The sequence below is a fragment of the Seriola lalandi genome, unplaced genomic scaffold (assembly GCF_002814215.2).
Source record: "Seriola lalandi dorsalis isolate HSWRI2012SDOR001 ecotype SW California unplaced genomic scaffold, Sedor1 jcf7180002054677, whole genome shotgun sequence".
NCBI classification, from domain to species: Eukaryota; Metazoa; Chordata; class Actinopteri; order Carangiformes; family Carangidae; genus Seriola; species Seriola lalandi.
The window spans coordinates 728,579-743,520 of NW_019525230.1; the positions used below are offsets into that span (position 1 = coordinate 728,579).

At 39.3% G+C, this 14,942-nt stretch overlaps 1 protein-coding gene across 1 annotated transcript in view; it reads left to right on the forward strand.

The window, feature by feature from the left end:
* The window catches only part of LOC111666512 (sodium channel protein type 2 subunit alpha-like), a 42,286-nt gene extending 31,762 nt beyond the window's left edge, over positions 1-10,524 (forward strand). The window contains exons 17-26 of the mRNA XM_087178128.1: positions 997-1,114; positions 1,209-1,363; positions 1,825-1,998; positions 3,903-4,025; positions 5,028-5,300; positions 5,399-5,452; positions 5,530-5,671; positions 5,818-5,918; positions 6,030-6,300; positions 7,306-10,524. Coding sequence (XP_087034254.1) covers positions 997-1,114; positions 1,209-1,363; positions 1,825-1,998; positions 3,903-4,025; positions 5,028-5,300; positions 5,399-5,452; positions 5,530-5,671; positions 5,818-5,918; positions 6,030-6,300; positions 7,306-8,537 — 2,643 coding nt within the window. The 3' untranslated portion in view covers positions 8,538-10,524. The remainder of the gene's footprint in view (positions 1-996; positions 1,115-1,208; positions 1,364-1,824; positions 1,999-3,902; positions 4,026-5,027; positions 5,301-5,398; positions 5,453-5,529; positions 5,672-5,817; positions 5,919-6,029; positions 6,301-7,305) is intronic.
* The last annotated feature ends 4,418 nt before the right edge of the window (positions 10,525-14,942 follow it).

The following is a 14,942-nucleotide window of genomic DNA, read 5'->3' on the forward strand; positions in this document are numbered from 1 at the left end:
GGGGGGGGGGGGGGGGGGGGGGGGGGGTTTGCTGAGGTGGAGGGTGCGCTGCTCCTGTCCTCTCTGGCAGGCCGACAGCAGCAGGCCAGATGTGGAGCCAGGCCCTGCAGAGCAGATTAAACTGTCACAGCTGAGCAGAGCCAGGCAGGGCCAGGCTGAGCTGAGCGGGCTGCAGTCTGGCGCTCTCTCTTCCTCTTTCCCTGCCATGCTTCACTCCACTCCGCACCACACCAGAATTAGGCATCAGGGAAAATGGAAATGAAAAAAAAAAAAAACCTCTCCTCCAGCCCTCCATCAGCTTAACTGGACATCAGCAGCTGCTCAGCAGTAAGGGAGGATACATTTTACATGCGTAGAGCTTTAAACACAAGGAAAAAAAAGCAGGATGGTAATTATAAAGGAATTGTTGTGTAGTTTACAGAGCAAAGAGCAATCAGCCTAAACATGTATTACAATCACTACATGTAGCAATTATCTCTGATCCTGCTATTATATATAATCTTGACCCGTGAAGATGCTGTCGGTGCTCGTTCTCTCCGCTCTGTCTTTAAACACTAAGATGGTTACGCTGGTTAATCTCCGGTCTACAGGTCCCGTGGATGCTCTTTAATTCTGGATTAGACTTCATACCATTTTATAGGATTGAAACAGCACCTCTGTCCCGTGAATCATGTTAAATATGTTGCTGTTACAACACACGAAAATCTCATCAAAATTGTATTAAGGCTCAGAGGAGATTGAAAGGAAAGGCAGCGCGTCTAGGTGAGCTGGCTTTGATGGGATGAGTCCACGCTGGATACGACAGAGGCAAATGCTGCTGCGCTGCTCTGTTCGGGTTGAAACTTATACGCACACTCGACCTGTCGGCCACGCCCCAATCAGTGATGTCACAGCAGGTGTTTAGCAATTTGCATGTTACTTTATGGAGGAATCGGTCCCGGTAGATAATGGATCCACAATGAAACTGGTTGATAACAGTGAGACGTGTCACTGCAGGAGGAGGTCAGCCTGTCGGAGGGCAGCACAGTGGACCTGAGGAGACCCGGGGACGAGATAGACGACCTGTCAGAGCTGGCCGAGGAGAGTATGGAGCCAGACGAGTGTTTCCCAGACTGTGAGTATAAAATCTCATTTATTAACATGCTTAGGTTGTCATAGGTTGTTCCTTCGTGTGACGTAATCTGTGCTGGTTTGTTTTCACCTCTCAGTGTGCATGAGGTACTGTCAGTGCTGTGACATCGACACCAGCCGTGGTCTGGGTCAGGCCTGGTGGCGGCTGAGGAAGACCTGCTACCAGATCGTGGAGCATAGCTGGTTTGAGACCTTCATCATCTTCATGATCCTGCTCAGCAGCGGAGCTCTGGTAAGGCCGCTAGGTGCCATTAGAGGAATAAGATAACCAAGAACTTTACTCATTTAAAGCACTGTTTTAAACTTTTAAACTCACATGGTTCCAGGTGTTAGCAGCAGGTGCGGTTTTATACTGCAGGTAGCAGAGCTGTGAGGGCGGGAAACACTCACTGAGCAGCTACTTTGACAGAACAGAGCAACCGGTGAATGTGTTTCCAGTTCGATCAAACAAACTCCCATTATTATAACAAAGAAGTCAGTCAGCAATCAGCCCTTTTCCATCATGTTCTGAGCAATCGCAGCAATAGGAAATGCTGAGAACATTTTATATCTAAAATAACTGACTTCTGAATTATCATTTCATCCTCTGATTCCATAAAAGCAGAACCCAGAACTTTCCAGACTTTTAATGATCTGCGGCGGTGAGGTGATGAAGTTGTGTTTTCTCACGCTGCTGTTCCTGCACCGCTGCAGGCATTCGAGGACATCTACATTGAGAAGAGAAAAGTGGTTAAGGTGGTGTTGGAGTACGCCGACAAAGTGTTCTCCTACATCTTCGTGCTGGAGATGTTCCTCAAGTGGATCGCGTACGGCTTCAAGAAGTATTTCACCAACTACTGGTGCTGGCTCGACTTTCTTATCGTGGACGTAAGTGAACACTTTTCTGTACGACTTATGTTTTTATATGTGCCACATGAAAGGGGAAATAAATCACATGTTGAGAATTCAGGTTGAACTGTAACGACTCTCATTGTAGCTGAATGTAGCTTTTCATGTTTGTGGGATTTTACAGCTTGGTAAGTGTCATATTACTTACAGGAAAGCACTTGACAGTTAATTTATACGTAACAATAAACTGGCCACTTTCTTGATTGATTTTGTACCAGACCCACCGAACTCTACGCTCCTGAAACACACACATTGCTAAATCGCACCAAGAAACCGTTTGTTAAATTGTACAGTTTTACATTTGCTTTAATGCTCCAAATTAAAAGAGCTCCGGGGAGCAGAGTCACGTTACACTTTGTGAGCATGTCTACGTGTTTGGGTAAAATGGATGTGGCTCTGTAGTGTGTAGACATCCGAAGTGCCCGAGGCGTGCAGCCCGAGGCCTGACCTTTCCTCTGATCTCACCTGCTGTTACACAGATTGCCACAGATCGCTCTATTGTTAGGGTAAGTTGTAGTTAGCAGGTCCCAGGTGAGTATGGGCTGGAAGGGGATTTGGAAACTTGCATCTGCATCACAAATGCGTCTGTGTCTCTTCACTCGTAAGTGCTTTCTGTTGCGATATCAAAAGCCACCGTCCTGTTTCCAAACAAAAAACATTTTCTTGTGAAATTAGATCAATTTTTACTCTATTTTATTTTTATTTATTTTTTTATTTTTTTGAATCATTTACTTCAGGACCTTGGCTTTTATATCAAAAAAAAATACAGTGCCATGTACTCTGAGGTTTATCTACAGAAGATCTGGTGTAGTCGATATTAAACCTATAAAAACATGACAGTCTTATTTGCAATTTAGAAATGCACTGGTTGAATTCATGTCTTTACTGTTGTGTCTAATTCATGCACTGAGTGTTATTTGTTATGTGTTGTTAAAAAAAAAAAAAAAAAATACCAGTCTTATTGCAACTACCTGCAGTACCTTTCCTTTCTCTCTATGAAAAGTACCACCTACTTTCTTTTATTGTGTTTTTGTATTTTTCTGTCTGTACTCTTGTGGAGCCAAAGACTTCTCTAGTCCTTATAATTAATTTTGAGTATCTTCTTTAGATATATTGGACAAACACATCCGTAAATAGACTTTTATAAAGAAGACCATTGGGACCTTATTAGCCCAAATTGTTTTTAATGAACTTATTGGATCAATTGGATGCAAATTGGGAAACAAATTTGGCAAAGACAGATATAAATTCTTTATAAAACTCACTCTATTTGATATATATACATATTTTATATGCATATATAGCTGAGTATGCATGTATGGAAACTATTTGTCCATATGTGCATACTTGTCTGTGTTTTGTCATCATCAATCATGACATGGATTTCTTGTTTCTTTCATTTATATCACACCATTCTCATTCATCCAAGGGTCATTCGACAGCGGAATACCATTTTGTTTTGTCTGTTTTGGATGTAGAATAGAGTGGAAATCTAAATTTGCTAAAAGACAATACAACAACAAACACAAATCTAAACCTCAAATATTAAATAATTGTGTTCCTAACTGTGGAATGTCCCAAAATACACTAAAACTCTCTAAAAGTATGGCTCGTTAGATGTTCTACCAGTCTTTATGACCTTTTATTTAGCTTTTTCTTTAAATATGTTAATAAATATTTGCAGTTCCTTGACTAATGTGTGGAAAAGACCATTTATGTTATATTGCTTTATTCAGTACTTTTCGTTTTGGACTTCCTTTTGTACAACAAAAAAATATTGCTACTTTCCCCACAAAGGTTTAAACATGAACATTGATTAACATTTACATTTGAATTTATTTTACGATTCTCACAGTCCGAATGCCCCTCTGTTCTCCATCCAGGTGTCCTTGATAAGCCTGGTGGCAAACTCACTGGGATATTCCGACTTCGCTGCCATCAAGTCCCTGCGGACGCTCCGGGCTTTGCGACCTCTCAGAGCTCTGTCCAGGTTCGAGGGCATGCGGGTGAGAAATGAGATTTCCTTTTTTCTCTGACGTCACTCGTCCTCCAACACTGTTCCTGGGATGATCACCCAGTTATGAAAATATTCCCATTAAATTTGTCGAACCAAGGATGTGGGTTCTCTGCCTGAGCGGTACCGTCGGCTGGTTGGTCAACGATTGGATTTGACATTTGGTACAAATATCTGTGCTGATGCACCAGCAGGTCAGAATAATGATAACATGTTTACATTCGCTGGATGGATTGGCACTGAAATGTGCACAGACATGCATCCTTACCAGACCATCCATCGTACTGACTTTGGTGATTTTTCCCTCAGTGCCACCACGATGTTGATATTTGTGTTTCTGAGTGAAACATCTCAACAACTATGGGATGGATTATCAAGAAATTTTGTTCAGACATTTCTGCTCCCCCTCAGGATGAATTGTTATCATCTTCGGTGCTTATTTTTCTTCTAGCGCCGTCATCAAGTCAGATTTTATTTTTGTCCAGTAACTTAGTTTACAGGCTTCACCAAAAACCTGCAAAACTAATCACATTCCCATCGGCCTCGGCTACACTTTGTGTTTTGTGCTAATTAGCAAATGTTAGCATGCTAACATGCTAAACATTACACCTGCTGAACATCGGCATGTTAGCATTGTCACTGTGAGCATGTAAACACACTGACTTTAGCATTTAGCTGACACGGAACAGGCAGGTTTCTACCTGACTGGACTCACCCTTCAGATGAAGGTGATTTGGATTATTTCTTTAGGAAGTTTGAGACAGTCACAAGTCAACTTGAAGTCAACACAAAGCTGCGTTCATGCTTAAATCAGAGTGAATCAGTTTTCTTATTGGCTTTGAGGTAAAACTGTGAAACTATGCTTTCATTCAGTGAAGTGTCAGATAATGAGCTAATGAACTGAATTGCCATGAATCACTAAAGGAATTAGAGATATAATGTGAGTGACTCATTACTGCGAGACTGAGCTGTTTTCCTGTTTGTTGCCCATCAGGTGGTCGTGAACGCTCTTATCGGAGCGATCCCCTCCATCATGAACGTGCTGCTCGTGTGTCTCATCTTCTGGCTCATCTTCAGCATCATGGGAGTCAACCTGTTCGCCGGCAAGTTCGGAAAGTGCGTGAACAGAACGGGTTTCATCCACAGCGTCACCGTAGTCAACAACAAGTCGGACTGCCTCGGCATGAACGACACCCAGTTCTACTGGACAAAAGTCAAGGTCAACTTCGACAACGTGGGACTCGGGTACCTTTCCCTGCTGCAAGTGGTGGGTTTCCTTTTGCAGTTTGTAATGTTGCTTTTCAAAAGATAAAGTCAGTGGTTGACAAACAGTACCAAACAGTAATATGTAATGTTGTATTACAGGCTACGTTTAAAGGATGGATGGAGATAATGCATGCAGCTGTTGATTCAAGAGGAGTAAGTATCTGTCTCACAGCTCACAGCGAGTCATCAACATGTCAGAGTACGTACTTACAAATCTGTTTGTTTTTCAGGTGGAGGAACAGCCCATCAGAGAAATCAACCTCTACATGTACCTTTACTTTGTCGTCTTCATCATATTCGGCTCCTTCTTCACCCTCAATCTCTTCATCGGCGTCATTATCGACAACTTCAATCAGCAGAAAAGAAAGATGAGTATTAACGAGGCAGATGTTGGCCCTGGATCACATTCATGACATTTTTGTATCCTGTAAAACAAAATGACTCAGATCTGAATAGATATTAAATTACTTTAATTCTCTTCTGTAAAGGTAATGTTTAGTGTTTTGGTCTATACTTAGGTGGACAGGATATCTTCATGACTGAAGAACAGAAGAAGTACTACAACGCAATGAAGAAGTTAGGATCTAAAAAGCCACAGAAGCCCATACCGAGACCTGCGGTAGAATAATATGTTTTTTTCCTTCTTCATGTTGTGTTAACAAGCTCTGATCCTGCATATGGACCTGTCTGCTCATGTTGACAGAACCGCCCTTTGTTTTCCCAATCCTAGAACGTGCTCCAAGCCTTCTTCTTCGATCTCGTGTCCAAGCAAGCCTTTGACATCATGATCATGATGCTCATCATCGTCAACATGGTGACCATGATGGTGGAGACAGATGAGCAGTCGGAGCGCATGGAGTCCGTCCTCAACAAGATCAACATGGTCTTCATCGTGGTCTTCACCACCGAATGCCTGATCAAGCTCTTCGCCCTCCGGTGTTATTTCTTCACAGTTGCATGGAACATCTTTGATTTTGTGGTGATAGTTCTGTCTATTGTGGGTAGGTAGAGACACACTGCAACAAAGAGATAACCCAGTAACCTTTAGCTCTGTCAAGGGAGTTGTAGTTTTCAGTATTATTGGTTTATTGTTTTTTATTTGTGCTGTTTTCTCTATTTTCTTTTATTCAAATCACACACGTTCATCAAAGATAAACTTCTGTCTCCTGTTGTACAAATTATAATGTGAATGAAAGTTTTAGCTGCATCAGCTGATATTTTTTTTCCTTACAACATTAGCCGTGTTTCCATTGTAGTTTTGGCCAAACTAGAAACAATTAATTGTGTTTCCATTAAGTGATGAGATGCGAGATGCGCATCTTCAGCCAGTAATAGCCGTCGTAGTGTTGAGTCAAAGGCGACGAGGACATCTGGTGCACGTAATGACTGAAAGGCAGATCCCTCATATCTCATGTCATGTGACTGAAATGTGGATTTCACTTTTGCATAAATTTTGCTTTATTGCACATCTGAGCGTATAATTTTTTTAGCGACATTTTTCCATTACTCATTTTTTAGTTTGAGATTTCAAGCTGCTCATTAAGTAGGTTAATGGAAACGCAGCTACTGTCATATTATCACCTGATAAAGTTGTTATGGCGACCAGTTAGCCAACAGATGCCTATTTACACATACACACCTAATCAGTTGTGGTGCGATATTCATTCTGTTTTTAGCTCTGCTTTGGTTTCCATCGACCCCTGAGGGAAATATGTGTCTTAATTATGTTCAGCATCTTTAATTAAAGCTAGCGCTAACTTTGTTGGTCTGAGGTTTAGCGCTGGACAGGAAGCACACGGTGGGTTCATCTGAGCTTTTTCACTGAAATCTGCTTCATGTTTGGCCACAAACAAAGTTGATGACAGATTTAAAAAAATTTAATTTGATCCATTGTTATTATAAACAATTTAATTAGTGCATTAGTGCATTAGTTTTAATTATATTTAAGTGCATCGCTGTGAAATGAGACAAACCCGTTCTTGTCTTGTTTTTCTTTCTCTCTCCAGGGATCGTTCTTGCAGACATCATTGAGAAGTACTTTGTATCTCCGACCCTGTTTCGAGTCATCAGACTGGCGAGGATAGGACGTGTACTTCGACTTATACGTGCAGCCAAAGGAATAAGAACTTTACTGTTTGCCTTAATGATGTCCATGCCAGCACTGTTCAACATTGGCCTCCTGCTTTTCCTCGTCATGTTCATCTATGCTATCTTCGGAATGGCGAACTTTGCCTACGTGAAAAAACAAGATGGGATTGACGACATGTTTAACTTTGAGACCTTTGGAAACAGTATTATCTGCCTTTTTCAGATCAGCACCTCTGCAGGCTGGGACAACCTCCTGAGTCCGATAATGTCCAGCTCTCCAGACGAGTGTGACGCTCACTTTGTCAACACCGGCACCAACACCCGGGGAAACTGTGGCAGCCCGTCGGTGGGCATAGCTTTCTTTGTCAGTTACATTATCATTTCTTTCCTCATTGTGGTTAATATGTATATAGCTATCATTCTGGAGAACTTCAGTGTCGCCACGGAGGAAAGTACGGAGCCGCTGAGCGAGGATGACTTTGAGATGTTTTATGAGGTTTGGGAGAAGTTTGATTCTGAGGCCACGCAGTTCATTGAGTTTTCCATGCTGTCGAGCTTTGCTGACACCTTGTCCGAGCCGCTACGCATCGCCAAGCCCAACATGATCAATCTGATCGCCATGGACCTTCCCATGGTCAGTGGGGATAGGATCCACTGCCTGGACATCCTGTTTGCCTTCACGAAGCGTGTCCTAGGAGAGTCGGGTGACATGGACGCCCTCAAGCAGCAAATGGAGGAGAAGTTCATGATGACAAACCCTTCCAAGGTTTCCCACGAGCCCATCACCTCCACACTGCGCCGCAAGCTGGAGGAGGTGTCGGCGATCATCATCCAGAGGTGTTATAGGAGGCATCTGGTGCGCCGGCAGATGAAACAGGCGTCCTACCTCTACAGACAAATAAACTACGAGACCGTGGTGGACGTGGAGAATGCCCCGGAAACAGAGGGGCTGATAGCGTCTATGATACAGCACTATGGGCCCGCGGGGGTGGAGATTGTACAGACCACGGAGGACACTCTGATGTCCTCACCACCATCTTATGACAGTGTGACCAGGGCAGTCGGCGACCTCTCTGAGGTGGTCAGATCAATATCCAGAGACTCTGAACTCGGGGAGCCTGGTGAAAACTACGAGGAGACTTTTCTTTGAGACTCAGACGTGAGGAGAGTGGTTGTGTGGTTTTTGTCCGTTTTGTTTACAGCAGAGAATATAGCTCAAAAATAACTCATGGTCAAAGAGAAGAACCTTTTTATATGTTAGCAGATGCAGAGGAAATATGCAATATTTTTAAGTAGCTCACAGCCTCTGTGTAAACTGAACAACCCAGGAGTCAGTTTCGTCACCGTCACCACCTCCGTCAGAGGAGGAGGGATTTGATACCAGAGAAAAAGAAACTGATTCACCCTATTTTTATTGTCTACCTATACAAAACATTAAAGACACATGAGCTAACATGTGTTACCTGCGTTCAGTCGTAACAACACATGAAAACATACATCAACTTTACTGTAGGAAAGCTTTGTGAATATTAAATTCTTATTTTTAATTCATTAGGTAAATTATTCAACTCGTTTTTCAATTAAATTTGTATCTAGAGCAAAATATCTTACCTCAAGGCTGAAGACATGAGAGACACTGAAGGGACAAATATAACCTGAGACACCAAAAGAAAAGGGCAGTAAGTGATTAAAAATGCTTCTAAAAGAATTGTTTAAAAGTAAAAAACATGTAGTAAAGGTAAAGCAAATGCATTAGCTACATTTCTAAAACAGCATTTGGACGGATTAAGAGCTTGGGATTACTCACCCTCGTGACAGAAATAAATATTTGTAAAAAAAAAACAAACAAACAAAAAAAGAAGATATATATATATATATATATATATATATATATATACGTATATATTTTTGTGAGAAGATTTTCTGTAGGTTTTTCCACATTTTCTACAAATATAAATTCTGATTCTGCCCAGATGTTTTGATAATGATAAAGATCCCACTCTACAAGGGCTCAGAGGTTCCAGCTGTGTGGCGGCCTGGTTCACCAACGTCCTGCAGCCTCGCAGCTCATAAACACTGGCAGGGCTAAAAGCAGATTGAGAATATGAGCAATATGCAATTCCTACCAAATAATTCCCAGTAAGCTTCTATACTGTAGCTAGCAGGCTGTATTGCCAACTAATGTTGACCCGAGAAATGAATTTGCATTCATGACTGTAGCTGCTATAAAGTTGTTATTCAGGTGTTACTAATATGATTTTAACCGATACTAATATAAATATATACATGACTATATATTGCACATAAAATGTTCCAATTAAAAGTAAAAGCGTGTAACAAATTGTAAGACAACATTATGCATTGATAATAATTTCTAATGTTTTTTGTTCTTTTTTAATTTATGACTGGTGTGAACAATTAAATTATTCAAATGCTCCCTTTTCATATGCACTTTGATTGAATGAAGGTGATTTATACTGTACACGATGACAGAGACATGGTCCCCGGATAAAACAATAATTATTGAATTAATTCATTTCATGACACAGAAACATGGAAAAAAAGAATAATTCCCTCTTTTGTTATAGATATCTTAATATATCTTTATATCAGTACACATATATATCTTAATATACAGAAATATACTATGTTTCTTCATTGAAAAAGTACAATTTGCAATTATTTGGTCAAACACAGCACACGTTTTTTGCGCTGTGTTGATTACAAAGACGGGTTATGTGTACTAATAATCCCTGAATTATGTGCCTGATTTTGATTGTCGTCCGCACACTTCTCTGAATCTCTTTAGACCATTTAATTTGATCTGATGGATGTGGATTGGAAAAGCATGAATGCACTGAAAGCTCATTTTGTAATTAACTGTGTAAAGAGCTTTGAGGCTGTGTAATGTATGTATGTAAAGATCATTTTTATCTGTTTTTTTTAATGTATTTATATTGAACGACCATTTCAGTGACTCTCATGATGGCCATAACACAATATGATCAAATTATATAAATTTACTGTGTTCATTTTTATATAAAAGACTTTCCTTGAGAAGCTGATTGTCTGTATTGCATTTAGGTTGATCATTTCACAAACTGTTTTATTAAACGGTAATAAAACTTCCTTCCATATTTGTGGGTTTTCCAGCTCTCAGCACAAATTCAAATAGTAGATTCATGTTTGGATTATTCTGAAAAATAGACTTTATAATCTGTAACACATTGCTACCACTTATTTGTGTGTTTTACATTTATAAATATTGTTTTGAACGTACTACACGGTGCTTAAGGCAAATTCCACAACTGTGCAGTGTCTCTCCATTTTCACATGAGGGACCAGTTAGCTGATTTGACCTCATTACAAGGCAGGGCGCTGTTAAATCTCTCTCTCTGAGTCCATGTGTGTATAAAAAACAAACAAACAAACAAACAGGACAGATGTGCACAAACCTCTGCATCTCCATGGCTTGTCTGTCCTTGTGAGTGTATTTCCCTTTAAAGCTTGAATTTGTTTATAATGCCTCCACAAATGCAGTACAATCACATAAAACCCCTCAACAACGTCGCCTCTGTGCTATTAATCATTGAATGATGATCAATTCTTTGAAGTATTTTACAGAGCAGGGTCACACACACACACACACACACACACACACACACACACACGCACACACACAGTGATGCTGCTACATGATTAATCGCCAAAAACTCTATTGAAGTCGTGGAAAATCCATTAATAAATAGTGACCAGCCGTAAAAATATAATAAAAACCAAAGAAACGAAAGTTTGCCATTTGTGTGTATTTTCCGTCTCTACAATTTGACTTTTGCTTCTTCTAGCTGTCGGTGAGTTACATTACAAAAATGTTTGGTTATGTTTAGATTTTTTTTGTGCCGAATTCAAGTTAATAGTTGAGCACTCCCACATTTTCAGTTTGGAAAAAAATCATCAAGGGTGCCAATTTGGATTTAGCCCCAAAGAGATTTCCTCTCTCTGGTTGTCGGGGTGGTCAAATCCAACTCTGACCAGCTGGGATAGAGGGATAATCTGTGTGTAAAAAAAAATCACTTGTTTTAATTACACACTCACAGACACACAAATGCACGCACTCTCTCTCTCTCTCTCTCTCTCTCTCTCTCTCTCTCTCTCTCTCTCTATCACACACACACACATGCACATACAGTACACGTGGACATACATGCATTAACAAAACTACAACACCGATGCGCACTATGCTTTGGCCATCCGTCGTCATAATAGACAGATGCTTACTTTGAATTTAATTTGGGTTTGTGCGTGAAGAGCCAGAAAAATGTGACTTGACTGAATGTGACTTGGTAATTGATCTGATTTTTAAGCGTTTGGACATGTGGTGGAGATTAAAGCTTCATCAGAGAGAGAAAACATTTTTAAAAAGATTAAAAAGGCAATATGTCTAATTGCAAAATGCAGCAGCACACAGTAAAACACATCCATGGCAACGCAATTCATTACAAATTGTCTACATATAATGTGGATATGCTAAACTCTAATATAAGAAAAAGATATTTGATAAATTACATGTTGTATGTACGTCATCATCAGTTAAAGAGGTCAGTGGGAATGTAACTCATTTCATTTATTATGAGAGTCTGTGTTTTAAAATCAATACATTTATATTGAAGCCCCTCACTGCCAAGAAAATACATTTTTGTTATATAATATAAATGTGATTAAAAGTTTAAAAACGCTCATTTCAAAATGTTATTAATTATAATTTTGACTATTTGGTTCAAATTGTTTTCTTATAATGAACAAATTGTAGCAGTAGAAACAAGCTGTGTGAACAAATACTGACATTTTACCAATTTTTAAGCTGAAAAAATGTATAAATAATAATAATAATAATAATAATAATAATAATAATAAATAAAAATATAAAAATATCCATCTGATAGTCACAGAGCAACATTATAATTAATTTGGAGTTGTGTGTCTGTCCACCTGATGAATCTAAACTCCAATATTCACTCTCCTCTTCCTCTTAGCTCTTTTTGGTCTCCATCAACTCCAGAGGGAAATATTTGGCTCTTTAGCTACTAAATATTGCAGTTAGTTAAATATGTCCAGCCAGCTCACTTCTAACTTAGTGTGTCACATAATGTACCGTGTGTTTTTAGAGCAGATTCACCGAATATTGTTGCCCACTGCAGCTGTAAATGACACAGCGCTCATACAGAAATGTAATATATGACATACAGTACATGTCCCTATAACAACAGTCATGTAGCCATATGTTTCACCTGTGAGGGGAGATATTATTATCACGTATATACATCCTCTGGATAGATGAAGATATAAGTTTATAACATATATGAAATGCCCTTAGTAAAATTTGTATTTGTACATATATTAAAAATATCCATTTGATTAATTTTTACATAGAACACATGCTCAAGTTTATGGATTCTATGTACAAATTATGTGTTAACATGTGTTAACATTATATATTCAATTTATTTATTTTATTAAATGTATTATTTTTTTATTTTAATTATTTATTTATTTATGCAAGTTTATTAAAACAACTCATGTTTAAATATCTATATGTTTGTAAATGTGTTTCCTATATTTCTCATTAATTTTAAACATGTCTAACTTTCTGGGAAACATTTTGGGGAAGTGGTTTCAGACTTTTGGACTCTACTGTACATAATAATAATATAATAATAATAATCAACACATACCGACAGGCTGTGGGATGGATATATATTTATGTAACATCTACCTTTAATGTAAGCATACATACATTAATGTATATTGGGCCAAATATATATGTCAATATATGAAATTGTTCCAAATTCCAAAGGGTTCATATAAAATTTTTACATATATATACATATAAAATGAAAATGTACATGTATTTCATATATGTAAATTCAATATATGTACATATACTACATGTGCATATGGGTGAGAGTTGTTAGTGTGAACCAAAACAATGAAGTTGGATGTAGAAAATGAAAACAGTGACCTGAAAGATGCCGTGAAGCTCTGGAGAGTTGAGCAGCAGCTACATTTGATCTATAGTTATCATAAAGTACAGACTGCAGCCGCCCTAAGTCCAAACTTTTACTAACTTAGTAAGTGTTCTTCTGATTTTAATTTAGTATCTTGAAATTCTTTCAGGAACGTCCTGTAAACTACTAAAACATCTAAGCAGTGAAAGTTACTGCCCTGTGCTGCAACTCACACAGACGAATCTGCTTGTTATGAAGCTCTGAACAGAATTAAACTTTTCATCTATATATTACATCACAATAATGTTTGTCATAATGTTTTTCAATAATTTGCCAGATACAGAGGTTTAAAAAATTCAAAACAACAAAGTGTACACTCAGCTGACATGGTTGCAAGGCTGCTGGTTGGCTGTTGCTGATGACAAAATAAAAAATCATGGCCTCACTAAAACGGTTGGGAATCAAAAAAAGAAAAGAAAAGAGGAGAATAGGAAATGGCCTTTTTTAGGTACAAGATTGTGTTTCTGTCGGTCACCATGCAGCGCAGGGATTTACTTAGTCATGGTGGCTAACGCTGTCCAGATGGTGTGATGAGGCACTATCTAATTACTTCTCCCATGGGTCCTCTCGTTCTGATAAATACTTACTGGGCCACCGCTGTTAGAAATCCTTCACTGCCACCACGAGGGGATTCAAGCATCTACAGATCAGTGCAGGTTGTTGGGACCAGATGATTCTGGCTGGTGAGTGAAATCAGGAGACAGAGGAGCAACAGAAAGGACAACAACGTGATGTTTATGTATAACTGGAGCACATGTGGTTGAGATTTCAGAGGCCTAATCATTTTCTTTATTAGTTTCTGTTTTCTATTTCTTTCCAAAACAGAAACATGGATTTTAAAAACAACAGATTATGTTATTAAGCCATTTCCTGTCAGTCATGCTCCCTGGCTTTGTATCCTCGCTGGACCAAGCGCCTGCCTTTTTCTTGCAGGTGGAACTCGATCCAGTTATGAAAACTAATGATTTCTGTTCCAGATTTTGTTTCTCCATCAAAGATATGTTTGTAATCTTTCTGACTGCTTTGTGTGCACACACTGATTTATGGCTGTTTCTGTATCTCACCCCGTGTTTCTCCATCAGTTGTAGAGGTGGAACCAGGAACCAAGTTTAGCTGACTCCTAAACAGCCTCAATACTACTTTGCTCATCAGGTACTTGTGCGCCTGCTGTGGAGAAATCACATTTATGACACCCATGAGGATTCTCTGTCACCCAGGTCATGGTTGGCCAAGAAAAGTTGAATCGGGGGCGACTGGACCTGGTTGTAGATACTTGAAGATGTTTCACCTCTAATCCAGGAGGCTTCTTCAGTTCTTCCACATGGTCATGTTTACAAATATGTAAATCAATTTTAGAGAGAGTTAATGAAGATTTTTTTTACTGATAGATCGAAGCAGCCATCCTCTGGGAAAACTGGGTTTGGGATGGACGTGGTTACTCTTCAGATCCTTCAGAGCGTATCCATATCAAGCGTCTCCCCGGACCTGCT